This window comes from Mytilus californianus, unplaced genomic scaffold (assembly GCF_021869535.1).
Source record: "Mytilus californianus isolate M0D057914Y unplaced genomic scaffold, xbMytCali1.0.p SCAF_7, whole genome shotgun sequence".
Taxonomy (NCBI): Eukaryota; Metazoa; Mollusca; class Bivalvia; order Mytilida; family Mytilidae; genus Mytilus; species Mytilus californianus.
In genome coordinates, this window is record NW_026262723.1 from 23,467,297 (window position 1) to 23,491,682 (window position 24,386).

The 24,386-nt window shown below is 32.5% G+C and overlaps 1 protein-coding gene and 1 long non-coding RNA gene across 16 annotated transcripts in view; one reads left to right on the forward strand and one right to left on the reverse strand.

Moving 5' to 3' along the window:
- The window catches only part of LOC127710168 (cell division cycle and apoptosis regulator protein 1-like), a 65,047-nt gene that overhangs the window by 11,808 nt on the left and 28,853 nt on the right, over positions 1–24,386 (forward strand). For 14 of the 15 annotated variants that reach the window (XM_052215906.1, XM_052215905.1, XM_052215908.1 and 11 more), the window contains exons 3-10: positions 6,134–6,345; positions 10,041–10,267; positions 13,173–13,287; positions 16,732–16,804; positions 17,293–17,521; positions 17,993–18,218; positions 18,604–18,884; positions 24,018–24,234. In XM_052215906.1, coding sequence (XP_052071866.1) covers positions 6,134–6,345; positions 10,041–10,267; positions 13,173–13,287; positions 16,732–16,804; positions 17,293–17,521; positions 17,993–18,218; positions 18,604–18,884; positions 24,018–24,234 — 1,580 coding nt within the window. The remainder of the gene's footprint in view (positions 1–6,133; positions 6,346–10,040; positions 10,268–13,172; positions 13,288–16,731; positions 16,805–17,292; positions 17,522–17,992; positions 18,219–18,603; positions 18,885–24,017; positions 24,235–24,386) is intronic. The other variant, XM_052215907.1, reaches the window with a different exon arrangement.
- LOC127710197 (uncharacterized) lies at positions 8,810–16,307 on the reverse strand. Its single transcript, XR_007986038.1, has 2 exons — positions 15,955–16,307; positions 8,810–9,666 (listed from the first exon to the last, which is right to left on the reverse strand). It is a non-coding gene; the product is annotated as an uncharacterized LOC127710197 (long non-coding RNA).

The window sequence follows — 24,386 nt, forward strand, 5'->3', positions numbered from 1 at the left end:
TTGGTTTGCCCTAACCAGACCGACCCATAAAAAAGCACCTGAGTCAAAAATCTTTTTTTATTCAAAATTTGCAATGTTGTTTTTTTTGCGGAGTTTTGTCTTATCCGTATCCGTCTTGAGTTTGTTGCTTAGAATAACCTGATCCGATCTGACCACGCTTTATCACAGGACAATTTGTGTTATGTATTAAAGCCTCCAATTGATACGGATGAAAAACAACATGTTACCGTCTAGTACAAATAAAGGTTGGATTAAAATCAAAACCGTAGTTTCCAACAAATTCTATCGTTTTGAAAACTTAAAAACATGGAAAGAGGTGTTTGATAAAGTGTGTGATGACGATTTCATACTATGAAAAACTGATGAAATTTGTGTGACTGTCTCTGACCGATCAGGACACACGTTTGACATTGTGAGCCCGATTTTGAGGAACCAATCCAAGTTGTTCAGGAATTTGATTCGGCATTAAAATTTGATTAAATTGATATTATTCTGACAGAAGTTCTGTCAACAGTATTTTGTTCAAGTGTTTTGTAGTTGAAATTTGAATTTTGTATTCAAATAAACTTCTTCTTCTTAGTATGAGCCTCCTTTAATTAGGAGAACCTCCAAATATATATGGAGTTTTTCCATAACTTTAAAAATTTTAAAGAATAAAACAAAAACGTTTTTTCCAACATATGTACAGCACATATAAATATAAAACAATAAAAGTATCATGCATGGCATATTTACAGGGTCCTTTTTATTAATTATTTAATTTCATTTTCATAGCTTCTAATATTTGTCCAGAGCTTCTTTACATTTCTTACAATTGTTATATGACAGACTCTGTGTCGGTATATATATGTCACTTATGATAATCACTATTTTCATTTGTTTGTCATTTCCTCCATTTTGGGATATATGTATATATATACGTATATGCACTATATGTCTTGCTACATGTATCTATTGTCTATAATTTTCAATCTTTCTATGTGCATTTTGAATAACATATTTCTGGTTTTGTTTTCAATTTTTTCCTGGAATTTTTCACAGTTATCAAACAGCTCCTTATATTTTGAACAGTCTATAAGCAATTGTACTATCGCAGTTTTGTTCGTGAAGGTGCAGTTCCATTTTGTTGGTGTGATTTTATCAGTGATCTCTTTTCTTATTTCAGGGAAATATTTTTCTCTCGCAGTACTGAGTATAATCTCATTTAAAATGTTTGTCTGTATTTACAATGTAAACATTCAGAAAAAAATGTGAACATTGAGGTGGAATGCTGAAAAAAAAACTGTTAATAGAAAAGATCTTTATAGTACATTTGTTCATACAGATCCTGGCATATATGTGTCTGACAATTTATACAAAACTCTATAGTAGTCTTTCATTTTAAAAGTTGTTGACAAGGTAAAATAATTTTCCCCCCTATTTTTCTCTAAAAGAGTAAAAAAAAAAGAATTTCCCTACCTACCTACCCACACCTGAGACTGGTGGGTAGGGTTTGGGCAAACAGAAATTTTTTTAAGTCTGGCCCTTTGGTTCTGAGTAAATCACAGTAAATCAGAGAAAGTACTGGTATTTTGAGTGATAAGAGTCTGATGTGTGTACCAGTAATTTGGTTTAAATATAGAGAATCAGTTTTTGAAATGTTTGTCAACAATGAAGATCTTTGATATGAAATGTAGTTTAAAATTCTTTAGTCTTTAACTGCTTTTGTTTGATTTCATTTTGAGTACTGTAAATTCAGAAATTATTGCATGCATTTTATAATACGATTTTGAATTTTGAATATATGGACAAAAATGTGAGACCGTTTTTAGAAGGCACATTTTCTTATACCAGATGTTGAATTGACAATGGTAAAACACTGACCAGAGACTGATACGTAAATTCAGTGTACATTTACAAAGCACGATTGAGTTTAAGTAGCTCTTTCCACATTATTTCTTCAAGAAAATACTTGAAATGAATGTTAGGTAAAGGTTTCAATGCGCACACATGTACTAGTTCAAACTAGTGGTTCTGACGATTTTTCGCTTAAACATGTTAAAACCTTTAAATCTACCTTACTAAGTTTTCATCAAATCATATATACGTATTTTGGATAATCTAAATCTTTTTTTGACTAAATTAATTAGATGCAAACGGCCAAAATTTGTGAAAATAACTTCAAATAGACCTATCAATGTCCGGTACATACCAGTTTACCTGTCACATGAACAGGTAAATTTCAGCTGTCTGACAACTTATTAACCTTAATTATACCCCACGCAACGAGTTGTGGAGGGTATAATGTTTTTGACCCGTCCGTCCGTTCGTCCGTCAGTCTGTCAGTCCGTCAGTCCGTCAGTCCTATTTCTTGTCATCACAACTCCTCTCAAACCACACAACAGAATTTCACGAAACCTTTTTAGATAATAAGGACATACTATGTAGTTGTGCATATCGACAGGAAATTACGATTCAATTCTTTTTCTAGGAGTTACACCCCTTTGAACTTATTTACTTTAATGTACTACTGCAACAGTTTATCATCGCAACTCCTCTCAAACCACACAACAGAATTTCATGAAACCTTTTCAGATAATAAGGACATACTACGTAGATGTGCATATCGACAGGAAATTACGATTCAATTTTTTTCCCAGGAGTTACGCCCCTTTGAACTTATTTGCCCAATATACTACTGCAACCTTTTGTCATCGCAACTCCTCTCAAACCACACAACAGAAATTCATGAAACCTTTTCAGATAATAAGGACATACTACGTAGATGTGCATATCGACAGGAAATTACGATTCAATTTTTTTTCCAGGAGTTACGCCCCTTTGAACTTATTTGCCCAATATACTACTGCAACCTTTTGTCATCGCAACTCCTCTCAAACCACACAACAGAATTTCATGAAACTGTGTAGATAATAAGGACATACTATGTAGATGTGCATATTGACAGGAAATTACGATTCAATTTTTATTTCTGATACAATTTTTTTTTCTTACACTTATTTTATTTCTCCAATGACAATGTGGGGACGTGGGGTATGTGAGCACGCTCACTAAGGTTCTTTAATTGTAATGAGAGGATATTAAAGTAGGATTTGTTTTGATAGTACTTATTCACCATGTCATTTTTATGACCGCAAATGTGGCTGTTTAAGCCAAAGGGTCAGGTCAAAAAGATCGCCAAAACTTTATTTTATTCTGAAATATGTTAAATTGGCAACCCACGTTAAATGTCCGTTTCAGGCTCAGCACAACAAGTCATAAATATAATTTATTGGTCAAGTCTGGAATATACGACCGTTTTGGAACCCCTAGTTGATATACATGTACATGTATGTATCAGATATCAGAATGCTAGTTGTCCCCCACGAAAAGCGTTGCAGGGGACATAGAGAAACCGGGTGTCCGTCCATCTGTCCGTTCAGTCTTGTTAGCACTCTCACATGTACAATTCTTGCCAGACTTGTATAAATCTTATATTACAGGTTAATATCAGCAATGTCTCAAACAAGTTCGGAAATCAGTGCAAATGAACTGTTTTTAAAAGAGTTATGCCCCTTGGAAATAATAATTAGTCCCCTACCGACGAAGTCGAAGGGGACTTTAGGTTTGCACTCCGTCTGTCCATCTGTCCTTATGTCCATCCGTCAGTCCAGCAAATCAGCTTTCCACACTTTTTATACGCCCATTTACGGGACGTATTATGGTATACCGCTGTCCGTCCGTCCGTCGTCAACATGTCGGAAACTTTGGTGAATTGTTTATATCTATTGACGTGAGCTCCCTTTCATTTTTTATAAATTTCAGATTTACCAGTTCCAAGTTTTGGGGTTTTCATTAAAAAAGGGGGATTTTCCAGTTTTCGAACAATAACTCAAAATTTTTTTTACCAATTTGCATGAAACTTTTGTGAATTGTTCATATCTATTGAGGTGAGCTCCCTTTAGTTTTTTATAAATTTCGGATTTACCGTTTCAGAGTTTTTGGGTTTTATTCATTAAAAAAGGGGGGATTTTCCAGTTTTCGGACAATAACTCAAAACAATTTCACCAATTTGCATGAAACTTTTGTGAATTGTTCATATATATTGATGTGAGCTCCCTTTTGTTTTTTATAAATTTTGGATTTACCGTTTCCAAGTTTTGGGGTTTTATTTATTAAAAAAGGGGTGATTTTCTAGTTTTCAGACAGTAAATCAAAAACAATTTCACCAATTTGCAAGAAACTTTGGTGAATTGTTTATTTCTATCCACATGAGCTCCCTTTTGATTTTTATAAATTTCAGACTATACGTTTCCGATTTATGGGGTTTTATTCATTACAAAAAGGGGGATTTTCCAGTTTTCAGACAATAACTCAATTTTTTTATGAAACTTTGGTAAATTGTTTGTATCTATTTTTGTAATCTCCCTTTTGATTTTTATAAATTTTCGAATTTACATTTCTGAGTTATAAGATTTTATTTGTTTATAGTCTGACAACCGATTTACTAAGTATTGCGCAACAGCACAGTGTATTGCACAACAGCAAGAAATCTTTCATATAACCAATTTCAAGTTCTTTGACTACATTTATTCAGAAACCTATAATATATCAAATATTCAGATACAATCCAAATTCAGACCTGTATCAAGCTTTAATATTGTGTCCATTTTTGCCTCAACTGTTCAGGGTTGGACCTCTGCGGGCGTATCCAGCTGCGCTCAGCGAAGCAGTTTATTTTCTTCGTTCTTGAAGATATTGATTTGATATTTGGTATATAGTTTTATCATGACAAGTTATAGTTCAAGTTCGAATTTTGTTCCGGTCTGATGATTTAGTCCAGATATATGGACCATAACTCTGGACCATATCTAATGTTAGAGTACTATGTTAAACCATATTTCTGTACAAAGGGAGATAACTCATTTTTTAAAAGACATTCTTGGTTAAATTATTTGAAGAATTTTTTGGCAGGTTTGTTTGTTATTTAGTATAAACTAATTTTCTGAATGCTATATATATAAAAAAAAATTATGAAGAGAAATCCTTTAATTAGATAATAATCTATTTTTATTAATGTATATATTTCAATACATTACATTGTGTAGATAAAATTTGTTGACATTTTATAGATAAGTTACAAATCTATATTAGTTTGTGACGAATGAAAGAAAAAATATTTGGAACCATTAATTATATTTAATTATAATTTGAAAATAGATATACACTGTATTACATCATATCTAATTTTAGAGAACAATTAATCATATCTAATGTTTTTTTCACTCATATAATCAGTTTTCCACACTGTTTTTAGTCATGCTTGAAAGATATTGACATGATATTTACTTTTTGTTTACACCATGACAAGTTATAGAACAAGTTAGCATTTTGTTCCAGTAAAATGAATTTTTACCCGGTAGGGGACTATGTATTGCCATGCAATACTCTCAAAATGCTTGTTATATAGAAAATTTCATTGTTAGTGCTCTCATGTGTACAATTCTTGCCAGATTTTTATGAAAATTATATCATAGGTTTATATCAGCAATGTCTCTGACAAGTTCAAAAGTCAGTGCCAATCAACTATTTTTAAAAGAGTTATGCCCTTGGAAATATTGATTATATGGAAAATTGCATTGTTAGCACTTTCATGTGTACAATTCTTGCCAGGTTGTTATCAAATTTATATCAAAGGTTTTTTATATCAGCAATGTCTCAGAAAATCAGTGCCTATCATATATTTTTAAAAGAGTTATGTCCCTTGGAAGTCTTAATTATATTGGAAATTGCATTGTATTTGCTCTCAAACCTCCATTTCTCTAAGATATTTGTAAAAAGTTTTAAAGAAAAAAAAAAGTTTTTTTAGTTATTGCTCTTGGATAGATAAAATATGTGCAATGCAGGGGACATTGGAATTATTTTCTTTTATTCTTATTATTGCGATACTCATCCAGTCACATAATTTGCATTAATAAAAACCTAGGAATGATATTTTGATTAACAGATTTCTCTATTAGAACAAAATGACAAAATAAATGATTTCTATCTACCTACATGACCTACATACCATATTTTTTTAAGGAGAAAACCCCAGACCTTAACCAATGTTTGTTTGACCTTATAGACAAAAAAATGTTTAACTTTTTTTCAGCTACACCAGATATGAATGCTGTTTCTACACCAAATTCAATTTCTTTGGCACAACAGCAAGCCCAATCCATAATGCAGGCACAACAGTCACCCTCAATCATGCAACAGTCTCCCATGATGCAGCAGTCTCCTACAGTGTATTGTATGGGGACAACTACCCCCACGTTACAGACACCACAGTATGCCACACAACAGTTGTCTTTAGGGTTACAGGTAGGACACTTACAATACAAACTAACACTTTAACATTACATTATAGATAGTAAATACATGTACATTAGACATCATTTGTCAATATTGATATACAACAATTGCTTGCAGTGTCTCTGTGTGTTGTTCTAAATTCCACATTACATTCCACATAACAAAAGATCAAATGTTGAAATAAAATTATTGCCAACTGGACTTCTTGCATCAGGGAAGTAAAATAGTGCCAAGGGGGAGTACATTTTATGTTCAGGATGTGGAAATGCACTGCAATGTTTAGTCAGAATGGGATGGTTAAACTATGTGAATTTGCATGAAATATTCCATGATTTTGTATTAAAATTGTACAGGGAAGCTGGAATTTCTGAATATCCAATATATTCAAGGATCACTGCAGGCTATTTAAAGGTGGTGCTCCTCTAGCCTTAAATTTTTAGCTCCACACTTGTATTTCCAGCACCACTCTAAAAAAACCTTTAAAAAACTTAAATTTTGTGATATGAGATCATTTTGGATAACAATTCTTAATCAGTATATATTTGTACTTTTTGATTTTTATACGACCGCAAAAAAATTTTGTGGTCGTATATTGGTATGACGTTGGCGTCGTCGTCGTCGTCGTCGTCCGGCGTCGTCGTCGTCGTCGTCGTCCGGCGTCGTCGTCCGAATACATATTGGTTTTCGCACTCTTAACTTTAGTTTAAGTGAATGGATCTTTTTGAAATTTGACCATAAGGTTAAATACCACAAAAGGAAGGTTGGGATTGATTTTGGGGGTTATGGTACCAACAGTTAAGGAATTAGGGGCCAAAAAGGGGCCAAAAATGAGCATTTTCTAGTTTCCAGACAATAACTGTGGAACGGTGTATGGATCTCTCTGAAATTATACTACAAGTTTCCATACCACAAAGGGATGGTTAGGATTTGCTTTGGGGGGTTATGGCTCAAACCGTTTAGGAATTAGGGGCAAAAAAGGGGGAAAAACAAGGTTGTCCTGGTTAATGGACAAATACTTTAGTACAAAACATAATTTAAAGCAGTGTAAGGGAGATAAATCAAATACATCATTGAAATTATCTCCCTTACACTGCTTTTAAATTATGTATAAAGTAATGGTTAATGAACAATAAAGATAATCTAAAACAGTGTAAGGGAGGTAATCCAAATACAACGTTTTGGTTACTTCCCTTACACTGCTTTTAAATTATGTTTAAAGAAATGCATATTTATTAAGGAAGACCAGTAAAAATATCTGCAAATGTTTTCATCTTTTTTTTTTACAAAAAAATCCATATGAAAGATTTGACACTATATTTTTATTAATTCTATTATAAAATAGATTAAGTTAGCACTATGGTAAATTTAAATGGGTAATTATGGTTGCCAACTCCATTGGAAATTTGAATTGAGATTATGACCATATCTTGAGGGAAAGAATTTTTTTGGGGGAAAAAAGGGGGGGGGGATAAAAAGAAATTGTGGGGGGCCAATTTTTTCTCATTTCAGATTTCAGAAATTAAAAAGAATTATTCTTCAAATATTATTTTTTTTTCAAATTTCAAATATTGAAAAATTTCAAGAAGTAATCTTTAATTGCACAGTATGGCGCATTAGATTTGTAAAATCATTGATCACATTTATTTATTTGTTATGCCGAATCTAACAGTGTATTTAGATTTTTAATTTTGGGTCCAGTTTTCAAATTGGTCTACATTAATGTCCAAAGGGTCCAAAATTAAACTTTGATATTAGCAAAAATTGAATATATGAGGTTCTTTGATATGCTGAATCTAAACATGTATTTAGATTTTTGATTTTTGGCCCAGTTTTCAAGTTGGTCCAAATTGGGGTCCAAAATTAAACTTTGTTTGATTTCAACAAAAATTGAATATATGGGGTTCTTTGATATGCTGAATCTAACCATGTATTTAGATTTTTTATTTGTGGACCCCGTTATCTAATTGGTTCATATTGAGGTCAAAAGGGTCCAAAATTAAACTTTGTTTGATTTCATCTAAAATTGAATTATTGGGGTTCTTTGATATTCCAAATCTAACCGTGTATTTAGGTTTTAAATTTTGGGTCCTGTTTTTTAAATTGGTCTACATTGAGGTCCAAAGGGTCCAAATTAAACTTAGTTTGATTTTAACAAAAATTGAATTCTTGGGGTTCTTTGATTTGCTGAATCTAAACATGTGTTTAGATATTTGATTATGGGCCCAGTTTTCAAGTTGGTCCAAGATAGGGTCCAGTATTTAAACTTTGTTTGATTTCAACAAAAATTGAATATATGGGGTTCTTTGATATGCTGAATCTAAACATGTATTTAGATTTTTGATTATGGGCCCAGTTTTCAAGTTGGTCCAAATTGGGGTCCAAAATTAAACTTTGTTTGATTTCAACAAAAATTGAATATATGAGGTTCTTTGATATGCTGAATCTAACCATGTATTTAGATTTTTTATTTGTAGGCCCCGCTATCAAATTGGCTCATATTGAGGTCAAAAGGGTCCAAAATTAAACTTTGTTTGATTTCATCGAAAATTGAATTATTGGGGTTCTTTGATATGCCAAATCTAACCGTGTTTTTAGATTTTTAATTTGGGTCCCGTTTTTTAAATTGGTCTTCATTGAGGTCCAAAGGGTCCAAAATTAAACTTAGTTTGATTTTAACAAAAATTGAATTCTTGGGGTTCTTTGATATGCTGAATCTAAACATGTGTTTAGATTTTTGATTATGGGCCCAGTTTTCAAGTTGGTCCAAGTTGGGGTCCAAAATTATACTTTTTTTGATTTCAACAAAAATTGAATATATGGGGTTCTTTGTTATGCTGAATCTAACCATGAATTTAGATTTTTTATTTGTGGGCCCTGCTATCAAATTGGTTCATATTGAGGTCAAAAGGGTCCAAAATTAAACTTTGTTTGATTTCATCAAAAATTGAATTATTGGGGTTCTTTGATATTCCAAATCTAAGCGTATATTTAGATTTTTAATTTTAAGTCCCGTTTTTTAAATTGGTCTACATTAAGGTCCAAAGGGTCCAAAATTAAACTTAGTTTGATTTTAGCAAAAATTGAATTCTTGGGGTTCTTTGATATGCTGAATCTAAACATGTGTTTAGATTTTTGATTATGGGCCCAGTTTTCAAGTTTGTCCAAGTTGGGGTCCAAAATTAAACTTTGTTTGATTTTAACAAAAATTGAATATATGGGGTTCTTTGATATGCTGAATCTAACCATGTATTTTGATTTTGGACATTGGACCATAATAGGTAAATTCAAAAAATTCAAGTTCTTAGACCACATTCTTTCTGTGTCAGAAACCTATGCTGTGTCAAATATTTAATAACAATCCAAATTCTGAGCTGTATCAAGCTTGAATGTTGTGTCCATACTTGCCCCAACTGTTCAGGGTTCGACCTCTGCGGTCGTATCAAGCTGCGCCCCAGCGAAGCATTTTATTTTGTCATAAAATTAAGATGAATACATTTTTATATTTGATAATATTTTTCAACTTTTAGAATCTTTTTATAGCTCCAAATCTTGAAAATTTTGGAAATGATCCCTGATGATTTAAGATTTTTCCCAAACTTTGGTGAATCATTTGTAATTCTAGAATCTTACAGCTGTACAATTACAATGTAGTAGCATATTCACTGAATCTCCAGTTATTAAATTATTTTCATGACATTTTACAGCAGCAAGCAGCATTGCAACAGCAAGGTCCACCACAAATCATTCCACAGCCAGGGATAGCTATCCCTACCACCTTAGCCACAAACCAACAGGTAGCACCGGTCAGTTACCCTAATCCTAGGCAAGTTCAGCAGGCAGCACCGCCTAAACAGCGAGTCTTTACTGGTACAGTCACCAAGCTACATGACAATTTTGGTTTTGTCGATGAAGATGTTTTCTTCCAGACAAGGTATTTAGCTGTTACTGAGAAAGTTTACTATTCTTTTTTAGATGTTTGTGGTACCTAAAAACTAAATATATGATTGAATAGAACAGAAAGGATATGATGTATTCATGACACACTTGACAATACACAAAAGCTCATTTTATTGCTGTTCTTCATTTAAAAGTAACAGTGAGGCCTTCAACAAAGAGTCAAAACTTATACACTGCAAGTTCAAGACAGTCCTAGCACCATTCCATGCTAAATATTGTTGACACTACATCGGTGGCATGAGGTTAACAGATGGGTAATTTTATTGAATTACAGACTATAGATGGCAAAGAAAGCTGACAAATTTGGTCCAGTACACTCATGATGGGTAGAATTAAGAGGTCATGAGTAAATGCTGGTGATGTCATGAATGTGGGGTCATTCACTGTGAAAAGTGTCTGTAGATTCAATAGTTATTATATGACAGGGAAATAAATCAGATTATTAGGTCTTTCCACTTTTCCGTGGAAAGACCTATTGCTTTTGTTCTGATTATTATTATTATTAGGTCTTTCCACTTTTCCGTGGTAAGACCTATTGATTTTGTTCTGATTATTATTATTATTTTTTTTTTTTTCTTCCGCCTAATTTTTTTCTTGCGTAGTATTGTTGTTTCATAAGATGTCGCTTAGATATTTGGTAGGTGATATCGAACAGTTTATAGGCTTTTGAAACTGACAACCGCTTAACCGAATACTTTACGTTGTAAGAGTTATCTCCCCAAACACTGTTTTTCTTGTGGCCACTACTCCTTCGCAACCTTAAAAGATTACGACAAATTTATTTTACCAAATTGCTCGCTATATCTTCAGGATGTTGAGTTTGGTTTTCACCGAAGCGTTCCGGAGACTCCATATGAGAGTTATTTCCCCTTACGCATTTGATATAAGTGATATGCATTTCTAACTGGTAAACCATAAGTGATAGAGACCTAGGGTCTTTTGATTTGAGGTCCTTGGTCCAAAAAAAAAAAATTTGGTCAAGGTCAAAGGTCAAGGTCATATTCTGAATTTTTATTTTGGCTTATTTTCACTCCGTATAAGATATCGACAACATATTATTACTAAATTGTTAGTTGCGACATGTCGTAACACATACATTTTGGTTTAAAGGATGCGCTAACATTAAATTAGAGTTTTCTCCCCTCTTGTATTTAGAAATACGCGTATGGTGATATAACTCATTAACCATATATAACTAAGACCTAGGGTCTTTTGATTTGAGGTCCTTGGTTTATGACCTTGAAATTGAGCTCAAGGTCATAGGTAAATTTGACGTTATAGATTTTGACCTTTGCTTTTACCTCATATGTATACATGATAAAGCCATGGGACTTTTTGCATTAGGTTGCAAGCCATTTGACCTTGAAAAATCCAACCGGAAGTGACCTTGTGTAAACGGGAAGTAGCTATTTTTTGTACTTATTTAATATAAAAGTATATAGAACCATATATTTTTGGAATCAGTGTCAAGTAAACATTCAAATTATACCGAAAGTAACATTTCTCAAACCGGAAGTAACAAATTATCTCCCTTATTTAAATTTATTTTTATAGAAACCATATATTTTTGGAATCAGCGTACAATAAGCTATCACTTGATGCTGGAAATGACATTTTAAACTGAATTTTAATATTTTTATATCAAAATAGATCTATGGGTGGAAAGACCTTCAATTGTTCTCTGAACAATTGGTTTTTAATTATTATTATTTTTTTTTTTTCTTCCGCCTAATTTTTTTCTTGCGTAGTATTGTTGTTTCATAAGATGTCGTTTATATATCTGGTATGTGATATCGAACAGTTTATACGCTTTTGAAACTGACAACCGCTTAACCGAATACTTTACGTTGTAAGAGTTATCTCCCCAAACACTGTTTTTCTTGTGGCCACTACTCCTTCGCAACCTTAAAAGATTAAGACAAATTTATTTTACCAAATTGCTCGCTATATCTTCAGGATGTTGAGTTTGGTTTTCACCGAAGTGTTCGGGAGACTCCATATGAGAGATATTTCCCCTTACGCATTTGATATAAGTGATATGCATTTCTAATTGGTAAACCATAAGTGATAGAGACCTAGGGTCTTTTGATTTGAGGTCCTTGGTCCAAAAAAAAGAAAATTTGGTCAAGGTCAAAGGTCAAGTTCATATTCTGAATTTTTATTTTGGCTTATTTTCACTCCATATAAGATATCGACAACATATTATTACTAAATTGTTAGTTGCGACATGTCGTAACACATACATTTTGGTTTAAAGGATGCGCTAACATTAAATTAGAGTTTTCTCCCCTCTTGTTTTTAAAAATACGCATATGGTGATATAACTCATTAACCATATATAACTAAGACCTAGGGTCTTTTAATTTGAGGTCCTTGGTTTATGACCTTGAAATTGAGCTCAAGGTCATAGGTAAATTTGACGTTATAGATTTTGACCTTTGCTTTTACCTCATATGTATACATGTACATGATAAAGCCATGGGACTTTTTGCATTAGGTTGCAAGCCATTTGACCTTGAAAAATCCAACCGGAAGTGACCTTGTGTAAACCGGAAGTAGCTATTTTTTGTACTTATTTAATATAAAAGTATATAGAACCATATATTTTTGGAATCAGTGTCAAGTAAACATTCAAGATATACCGGAAGTAACATTTTTTCAAACCGGAAGTAACAAATTAGCTCCCTTTTTAAAAAAAAAAATGTATAGAAACCATATATTTTTGGAATCAGTGTACAATAAGCTATCATTTGACGCTGGAAATGACATTTTAAACCGAATTTTAATATTTTTATATCAAAATAGATCTTTCTGGGTGGAAAGACCTTCAATTGTTCTCTGAACAATTGGTTTTTAATTATCCTTGTAATTTTTTGCAGTTGTGTAAAAGGCCTCATTCCAAAAGTTGGTGAGAGAGTATTAGTGGAAGCCACCTACAATCCAAACATGCCATTCAAATGGAATGCAACACGAATACAGCTCCTTCCTAATCAGGTATCATATTCAACCATTGAAAGAAATATGACATTTAAACACTGGCAACACTTCTGAAATATTATGTTTGATGCTGTAGTCATTTTTGGGGTAAAGATTGCATGAAATACAATTAAAACCCAGTGGTACTGAAGTGATATCTAAATCTTCCAAGGTTTATCACTACCTTTGATAGTTCAAACAAAATAGTGCAGTGAAGTGATCATTATTTAGATCCTATCCAGTCAATGCCATACAATTTATTAATGATATGTTATACTTAGATATTTAAGTTACAGTATATATATATATAATGTGTATTTGAATTACCAGACTTGTCAAGAAAACTATTCTTTGTTGAAAATTACATAAGTAATTCATGGTGTATGAATCTGTTATGAAAACAGACTCCACTGCAATTGTACAATCATGAACAAAGGAAGATAACTCCAACTCATATAGTTTGCCTATCTTAATTACAATTCAGTGTTTTATTTTAAATTCACAAAATTGCAAAATGAAAGCAATCTTCACCTTTCAGTGCTCACAAGCCCTTTGATTTTAAGGGGGGATTTGTTTTATTAAAGGGTGTTTGCAGCTGAAACATAAAATAATGACATTTTCACAACTGATGTCTTTTTGAACAGATAAATGAGAACACGGAAAAATTAGAAAAATAATGATAGGTCCTTGCTTGTTTTTGAGATACAGACTCTGGCCTTTGTTAGTCTTGTATCATTTTTATACGACCGCAAAAATTAAAAATTTTTTGGTCCTATATTGGTATGACGTTGGCGTTGGCGTCGTCTTCGTCGTCTGGCGTCGTCCGAAGACACATTGGTTTTCGCACTCTAACTTTAGTTTAAGTGAATGGATCTCCATGAAATTTTACCATAAGGTTCAATACCACGAAAGGAAGGTTGGGATTGATTTTGGGGGTTATGGTACCAACAGTTAAGGAATTAGGGGCCAAAAAGGGGCCAAAAATAAGCATTTTTGTAACTTCCAGACAATAACTTGTGTGTAAGTGTATGGATCTCTCTGACATTGTACCACAAGGTTCCATATCACAAATGGAAGGCTGTAATTGATTTTGGGGGTTATTGCCTCAAAATTTTAGGAATTAGGGGCCAAAAAAGGGGCAAAAAACAAGCATGTTTCTAGTTTCATGACAATAACTTGTGTGTAAGTGTTTGGATATTTCTGAAATTGTACTACAAGGTTCCATATCACAAAGGGAAAGCTGGAATTGAGTTTGGGGGTAATTGCCCGAAACGTTTAGGAATTGGGGGCCAAAAAGGGGCCAAAAATAAGCATTTTTCTAGTTTCCAGACAATAACTTGTGTTCAAGTGTATGGATCTCTCTGAAATTGTACTGCAAGGTACCATACCACAAAGGGAAGGCTGGTATTGAGTTTGGGGGTGATGAATCATAAGGGGGTTCAAAAAATTTGGGAGGGGGGATTTTTTCTTTTTCTTTTTTTTTTTTTTTTCCCTTTTTTTTTTCTTTTAAAATTTTCCATTTTAAGTTGGTTATTTCTGATTAATATTTAAAAGCAAATAATAATGATATGGTAGGAGATACACACCAAACAGGATGTGTAAATTATTATATAATAAGTATTGTGCAATAGCAAGAAATTTTCAATTGCACAGTATTGCACAATAGCAAGAAATCTTCAATTGCACAGTATTGCGCAATAGCAATAAATCTTCAATTGCACAGTATTGCGCAATAGCAAGAAATATCCAATAGCACAATATTGAGCAATAGCAAGAAATTGTCAATTGTACAGTATTGCGCAATAGCAAGAAATATTCAATTGCACAGTATTGTGCAAAAGAAGATACTTCGTATAAATTGCTTATTTCTTGATCAATTTCAATGGGGTTTTATTCTTGAATTCTTGGGGTTCTTTAATATGCTGAATCTAACCGTGTATTAAGTTTTTGGATTTTGGGCCCCATTTTTAAATTGGTCCACATTGAGGTCCAAAGGGTCCAAAATTAAACTTAGTTTGATTTTAACAAAAATTGAATTTTTAGGGTTCTTTGATATGCTGAATCTAAACATGTATTTAGATTTTTGATTATGGGCCCAGTTTTCAAGTTGGTCCAAATCGGGGTCCAAAATTAAACTTTGTTTGATTTCAACAAAAATTGAATATATGGGGTTCTTTGATATGCTGAATCTAACCATGTATTTAGATTTTTGATTTTTGGGCCCTGTTATCAACTTTGTCCACATTGAGGTCCAAAGGGTCCAAAATTTAACTTTGTTTGATTTCATCAAAAATTGAATTATTGGGGTTCTTTGATATGCCGAATCTAACCGTGTATTTAGATTCTTAATTTTTGGTTCCGTTTTCAAATTGGTCTACATTAAGGTCCAAAGGGTCCAAAATTAAACTTAGTTTGATTTTAACAAAAATTGAATTTTTAGGGTTCTTTGATATGCTGAATCTAAACATGTATTTAGATTTTTGATTATGGGCCCAGTTTTCAAGTTGGTCCAAGTTGGGGTCCAAAATTAAACTTTGTTTGATTTCATCAAAAATTGAATTCTTGGGGTTCTTTGATATGCTGAATCTAACCATGTATTTAGATTTTGGATATTGGACCATAATAGGTGAATGTCCAATTTAAAATTTTTAAGTTCTAAGACCACATTCATTCTGTGTCAGAAACCTATGCTGTGTCATATATTTAATCACAATCCAAATTCAGAGCTGTATCAAGCTTGAATGTTGTGTCCATCCTTGCCCCAACTGTTCAGGGTTCGACCTCTGCGGTCGTATCAAGCTGCGCCCTGCGGAGCATTTTATTAATTTTAGTTTCTTGTGTATAATTTGGAGTTTAGTATGACGTCCATTACCACTGAACTAGTATACATATTTGTTTAGGGGCCAGCTGAAGGACGCCTCCGGGTGCGGGAGTTTCTCGCTGCATTGAAGACCCATTGGTGGCCTTCGGCTGTTGTCTGCTCTATGGTCGGGTTGTTGTCTCTTTGACACATTCCCCATTTCCATTCTCAATTTTATTTGAGAAAAAGTTGGCAGGAAAAAGATCTCTCTGGATTTTTCATAAGAAATATATTGGAATCAATGAATGTTAAATAAATGTAAAAATTAATCTATTAGAAATAACAAGAATTTCAAAATATTTAACAAATCGTGTATTTAAGAAGTAAATTAAAAAACAATATGGAGAAATTCACTGTTCAAAAACATGTCTTTTGTTTCATATCAGCCTTTTCTATAAAACTGTTTGATATATTCAAATATCATAAAACATTCTTAACAGATTTAAAATACAACTTAACATCTATGATAGTACAGATTCCTTTTCTGCACAGTAAAAGGTTAATGTTTTCTGGACCTTTAGTATCTTAAAATCTTCAAGATCACTGTATAGGCTAAAGTGTCTGGTTAATTTATTTATCTTTTTTGTTGTGATGAATTTCAGGTTGGATCAAACCAAGGAAAACCAAGTGTAATGGGACAGCCTGTTCCTTCATCTTTAATGGGAGATAACCCAGGTAAGTTCTCAAACTAAAGAAACCAAGTATCACCCCCGGCCTGTTCAAACCAAAGACTTTAAAATTGCTGCGTCCTGCTTCTCTGCTAAGCATGCAGCATTAAGGATTAAGCACAAAGACTGGTCGTCTCAGATTCAGAATAATGTTTCCGAGTAGGCTGACATGTCTTCCTACTGACTGTTACCATGTCAACTAGCACTTTAAAAATCCAGCTCAGCATGTCGGTGTAGTACAAAGCAGGGGTAATATTCATATCACATTACTTCTTCTCATCCTGAATATGCATTTAATTTGCCACTGGAGCCATTCATCATCATCATCATCAAATTGTCAAACTAAATAAACGAATAGTTAACTTTATCTTTTAGAGGTTATAACCCTGGTAAGTTATCAAACTATTTTTTGATAGTTTTTTTGCTTTTTAAATTGTCCTGACTTTATTTCGATGCTAGTCTTAATGAAATAATTGATAATATGTGCTGTTTCAGGAAATAGGCCATTTTCTTCAAAGAAAGGAGAAAGATTCAGAGACAGAGAAAGAAAAGGATTCAGTGATATAAAGAAAGAGCCTAGAGAAAGACCAGAGAGACCTTTACCTCTAAAGAAGCGGTCTCGTTCAAGAACCCCTAAACGAGGAGATAGAAGTGGTAGTCCACGTAGACGTATGAGAGTTGTACCCAGATATGTAGTACAGATACCAAAATTATCTTTCAATTTGTAAGTGTAAAACTTATATTTGTATTTGGTTACTTTTATATGGATGGTCAAGTTTATGATTAAGCAATTTCGTCTTTAAACTTAGAATCAATCAAGCTGCTAATCAAATATTAAACTTATGAAAGGTCTTAGGTGATTTTAAAGGTGACAGTTCTTTGTAATATTAGAACAAAAAAATGAAAATTAAATTAAAACATTTAAGTACCCAAATTGTATAAAATATGTGTTTCACTCACATTTTTGTGACATTTTGATTGAGGCAATTGGTAATAAAAACAACACAAATATCAATTATTTGTTTTTGTGATTATATGTATGATATGTTTTTTTTTTATAACCCGAAAATATGTATGAAATATTTTATGATAACAAGCAAATATGTATGATATGTTTTTATGATTACAGGCAAACATGTATGCTATGTTTTCATGATTACAAGCGAATATCAATGAGATGTTTTATTAATTACAGGCAATCAGCTAATGTGGTCACATTAAAGTCTAGGTACAGCAGTATGTATGTCCCTAGTGATTTCTTCAAAGCCAATTTTACATGGATGGATGCTTTTCCATTGACAAGGCCATTCCAGTTAGGTCGTAACTGTGAATTCCACGTCCTTCACAAAGATGTAGAGTCTATAAATACTTCGGATGCCTTACTGGATCCACCAGATGCTGATCATAGTTTTAACGCTAAGGTTAGTGGATAATTATAGATTATCTAATCCAAGAATACAACTATCGAAATATATTCATGAGGTGATTATTTAATTTCTTTTGTGCTTTTTGCACACCTGCTTTTGGAATAACAGTATTTGCTTCTTATTTTCCAATATACATGTATGCTATATTAATGACAGATTTATCTGCAGCTATGATTCTCATAGATTTAAAATTGGACTTTTACCATTTTCTTAGTAATGTACATGTATAAGGTGTAATAACAATGTCTGTTCCTGTATATTACCATTTTATGCTATAGTTGAAACATATTTATCAGTACGTACACATATACTGAATCTATTTTGTTTAAAGGGCAGGATATTTGTAAATTCAAAACAATAAGTGCTTTAATTTTTTTAGGTTATGCTTCTATCCTGTCCTGAGTTAGAGGATTTATACCACAAATCGTGTTCACTGTCGGAAGATGCCGCTGATGTTCAGGAGAATTTTGTACATCCTACAAGACTTATCCATTTCTTAGTTGGTATCAAAGGCAAAAATGAAACCATGGCAATAGGGGGTGCATGGTCCCCATCACAGGATGGTTTGAAGCCAGACGAAGACCCAAAAGTACTAATTAAAACTGCTATCCGTACGACAAAAGCTTTGACTGGTATCGACTTGTCAGCTTGTACCCAGTGGTAAGAAGCTTAATAGTTATGGCTTAAGCAGAGCTCCTGTCACCCTGCAATATTAGATTTTTAGACATTTTTCTATGACAGTATTTTTTTTCTTTTCATTATAGTTAAACCAGAACCCATTCATATGTTCACAATTTCTTTCAAAGAGCAATTCTATTTTAATTTTATCAGAAGCTATTTAAAATTTGCATTTGTTGAAATCAATATTATGTGTGAAAATATAAAGCCAGAATGGAGCAATTCCAGCTGTCATAGTAATATTTATTTCACCAAATACCATCATGATAAATTCTTTGAATAGCTCTTGATACAATTTTAATTGAAATGACCAGTTGTAGGCAGTTGCTTTAAAAATATAGGCTATATGCCATAATTTGATGATATGTGTGTATGTAGTGTATGTGTGTGTGTGTATCTGTGTGTGTTTTTGTCTGTTTTCATTTAAGAAACAGGTTTCATTTCAGAAGTTGATGATAAGACCATATATTATTTCATATATTTGAAATGAGAAATTTGGTATGGTCAGTGTGTTCTTTTTATTCTCAAAATGATTTAAATCATTCAAGATCGAAAACAAAGCCTTTTCTACTCTTAAGCCATATAGATCACAATCTGATTAAAATATAGATCCTGTGTACAAGATCTAAAAATGCAGATTTCTACTTTCTGTTTTAAAGACCTTTAGGTTTAGTCAATTTAGGTTTAGTCAAATTAATGCACACCTTCAAAAATTTGCAAGATGAAATTTTATTGGCTGATGTAATAACTTCTAGAACAAAAGGAAAACAGAGTGTTGTCAGATACTTGTAAGCAAAGCTTGGACACAGGATTTGTATTTTTAACCGGATTTTCGAAGGAATATCGGTTATTAAATTGGGGATGTACGGCGGGCAGACAGGCGGCTGCCAAACAGTGTCTCCACAATAACATGAAAACGCTTTAACAAATTTTTTTCAAATTTAAATATGTTGTTTCCTGGGACTTAATGAAGGTCTAGTTCAATTTTCAAGATTTTAGTTTTTCTGCTTTTTGAGTTATCACCATTTTTAATATCCAAAATTGGTATTTTTAAATATCCTCTCTTGTTATCAATTATGACTAAGGTAAAACATATGGTAAAAGTCTTATCTCACAATTATAATTGGAGTGACAGATTTATTTGAAAATTTTCTGTTTCCTGATAAGATCTGTAGGACTGTATATACAAACAGTGATATTGTTTGCCTCTAATTACAGCAGAAATTCGGCTTTTTCCCCTAGAGAAAATTCCCAATTACTAAAAAAAAAAAAGGCTTAAAATCCCTCCCAAAAAGTTTTACATTTTCCCAAAACAGTGATGGCATTGGTAGTAATGTTTGTCAAATATCGTATTCATGTTATTATTTTGATATTAGAAAACACTTTTGAGATCCGGTTTTCTGATCAGAATCATCATGGTGTTTGTAACACGTGGTTTTCAATGCATTAAGTACCATCATTGCTTCTGTTTCTTTCCCCTCTCCGAAAAGTACCTTTCAGGCTTTTGCAAATGTCTGACAACCAAAATAAACATGAAAACAACAGTGCAAAAAGACAGCAAAGGTCAGCAAAAAATCGGTGATGTGTTTAGTATAAAATATACAAATTTCCCAATTTCCATAAAAAATATGCATTTTTCCCAATAAAAAACGGTAGAGGTAGTTTTGAAAAAGGACAACAATATCACTGATAAAGTTTGAAATTTACTAGTAGGACTGTATAAATGAAGGTTGAAATTTACTGTTCATTATTAGACACTTTGAAGATAATTACAGATAAGTTTTATAGGTTTTTAAGAGATAGGCATTTTGAAGTTAATTACATTACTAATATTTATATACCTAATGTTAGAGTACTTTGTTAAAAGGTTAAACCATAGTTCTGTTCAAGGGGAAATAACCTTTCAATTTGCAAGCATGATTCATTAGATAATAATCTATTATTTATAAGTTAAAAAGTTAAAATTAAGATAAGATAAGTTGCAGATCTATATTAGTATGTTACAGATGAAAGAAAAAATATTGGGAACTATCAACTATATATATATAAAGTTCGATTTTGATTTATACACTAAGTGATAAGTTAACACACATCTGGTAATTTTCAATGCAATCACCCAATTATAATTGGAGTGACAGATTTATTAGAAAACTTATTTATATTTGATTATAATTTAAAAATAAATATAACATCATATCTCTTTACATCATATCTAATTTTAGAGTCTATGGTTAAATCATATTTAATTTTATATTAACATGATCATGATGATTAGTTCATGGAAATAAAGTTTAAGTTATTTCCATTTAAACAGAAATGGTTTAACTAAGGAGTATTTCATCAAAAATTGAATTCTTGGGGTTCTTTGATATGCTGATTCTAGCAATGTACTTAGCATTTGGATATTGGACCATAATAGGTAAATGTTCAATTTCAAATTTTTCAGTTCTTTGACCACATTTATTTTGTGTCACAAACCCATGCTGTATTAAATATTCAATCACAATCCAAATTCAGAGCTGTTTTAAGCTTAAATGTTGTGTCCATACTTGCTCAACTGTTCAGGGTTAGACCTCTGCATGAAAATCTGGTTTGCTGTCACTCTGACAGCCTCTTGTAATCAGAATTGAATAGATCATCCAGTTTCATTCTTTTAACCTCAACAAATAAATGCATTATATTGCAGATGATAACTTACATGTATTTAGAAACATTTTTAACAGCAATGATAATATTTCTGCATTACTGCATGAACTGTCAAGGTGTTGTAAAGACTAACTTACACAACCCCTCAGTAATTAAGCCTAACCCAGATTTTTTTATACGACTGCAAAAAATTTTTGTGGTCGTATATTGGTATGACGTTGGCGTCGTCGCGTCGTCCGAAGACACATTGGTTTTCGCGCAATAACTTTAGATTAAGTGAACGGATCTCTATGAAATTTTACCATAAGGTTCAATACCACAAAAGGAAGGTTGAGATTGATTTTAGGGGTTATGGTACCAACAGTTAAGGAATTAGGGGCCAAAAATAAGCATTTTTCTAGTTTCCAGACAATAACTTGTGGAACGGTGTATGGATCTCTCTGAAATTATACCACAAGTTTCCATACCACAACGGGATGGTTAGGATTTGCTTTAAGGGGTTATGGCTCAAACCATTTAGGAATTAGGGTCAAAAAAGGGGGAAAACAAGGATGTCCTGGTTAATGGACAAATACTTTAGTACAAAACATAATTTAAAGCAGTATAAGGGAGGTAATCCAAATACAAAGTAAAAAGAAATTTTGGGAGTCAATTTTTTCTCATTTCAGATTTCAGAAATTAAAAAGAAAAATTCTTCAAATATTAATTTTTTGGCAAAAAAAAAATGTGTGTGTGTGTGTGTGTGTGTTGGGGGGGGGGGGGGGGTGGTGGTGGTGTTAATATGCAACAGCATAGTGTATTACACAAAAGCAAAAAAAAAGGGGGGGTAAATTTTTATTTTTTATTTTTTTTTTGTGGGGGGAGGGGGGTCAATTTGCAACAGCAAAGTGTGTTGCACAAAAGCAAAAAATTGAAAAAATTGAATATAAATTCAAATCATAAAACCAATTCTAAGTTCTTTGACTACAGTTATTCTGTGTCAGAAACCTTTTATGTGTCAAATATTTAATTACAATCCAAATTCAGACCTGTATCAAGTGGGAATATTGCGTCCATTTTTGCCCCAACTGTTCAGGGTTGTACTTCTGTGGTCCTATCCTGCTGTGCTCGGCAAAGCAATTTATTAAAACTTGGGGTGTTGCAGTCACCTCTGCCTTATTATCAACAAAAACCTTTAAAAATTAGTTTGACAGCATCACAATAAGTGCCTTCCTTCTTTGAGTCGTTTACTTTAGATTTTTTTGTGATTTCTTGAATCAATTGGAAGTAAATTGGTTAAAGAATTTCATGTTCAGTTTGTTAAAAGTTGTAAAATACAGTGGTTTTTAATTGTAAATGAGAAATAATTCTTGACAAAATATAACTCTATTAAAAGATTTTAAACTAAACCAGCTATTTGAAGAGTTTTTTTTTCAATATTTTCCTATTGGTAAATTCAATAGATTTTAAACCGATCAATCCATGTCAGTTCATTTATTTTTTTTTGCAATTAAGTATTTATTGTTGAGCAAAGATAGTAACCTAGTAGTTGCTGAACACTTTGAAAATTGACTAACAGGTCAAACTTGATTTCAAACTCTCTTTATAGTAGTACTGAATTTGATAATACCTAGATATAAATGCATAAAAAAATCACTAAAAATGACATAAAATTTATTGTAAATATTTTTCAGATGGGGTAAGATCAAAATAGCCATTCAGTTTGAAATATACTATGGGTTAATTATCATTTGTGGGATACAAATTATTGTTAATTTTGTGGTAATAGGTAAAGGCTTGTAAACAGACTTAAATATCCACGAAAATAGAAGTTATCTTCAATCCACGAAAATTGGGATCCCTGAAAATAAATGAATCCACAGTGCTTACTAGTTTGACTAAATAATGATTGGTAATCGTTATTATAATTCTTCTTATAGGTTGACACAACTTATGGCATTCTTTGTTGGAAACTGAAGGTTCATATCTGTTCAATCTGATTAAAATACATATCCTGTGTCCCAGCTTTGATTACAAGGATCTGAAAATACTCTGTTCTACTTTCTGTTTATAAAGACCTTTCCAGATCCTTTTGTTTTGTCGAATTAATACACACCTTCAAAATTTTGAAAGCTGAAATTTCATTGGTTGATGTAATAATTACCAGAACAGAAAGTAAATGGAGTGTTGTCAGATCCTTGTAAGGAAAGCTTCTATACAGGCTCTGTATTTTAAGCAGATTGATATCTGTTCAAACTCTTTGACCTTACCTATATTAATCATGAAGTGTATGTTTAGCAATGTGAATGAAATAAATAAGTTCTTAGTTTTTCAGCTTAATTTGCTTTTAAAGTAAAATCCTAAAATTGTATTTCACACAAAAAAAGAATATACTCATATGTATTTCATTTAATTGGAATGACTAAGTAAATATATTATGTAGTGTATACAAGTACTAAAGTTATTTGTTTCCTAACCACTCCCATACAGGTACAGATTTGCTGAGGTGCGGTACTTACGACCAGAAGAGATCCATAAAGGCAAGCACCTGCCAACCAGAGTTGAGACTACTGTCATTTTCTTCCCAGATGTATGGAGTTGTAGTCCATCCCGCCTTGAGTGGGCATCGCTACAGACAGCCTACAAAAAACAACTGCAGAAAAAGATAGCCGCCATTTCTGATGGCCCTAAAGACACAAGCTCACAGGCAGAGACTTTATCCAAATTTTTGGTTTCTTTTTATCTAGGTGTTAATTTGTTGAATGCCTTTATCTAAAGGCTATTCAAGTAAAATCAAGATTTGATCATCACAGAGACCCTGAAAAAATAAGCAGACGACAGGGTTTTGATGTAGCATTT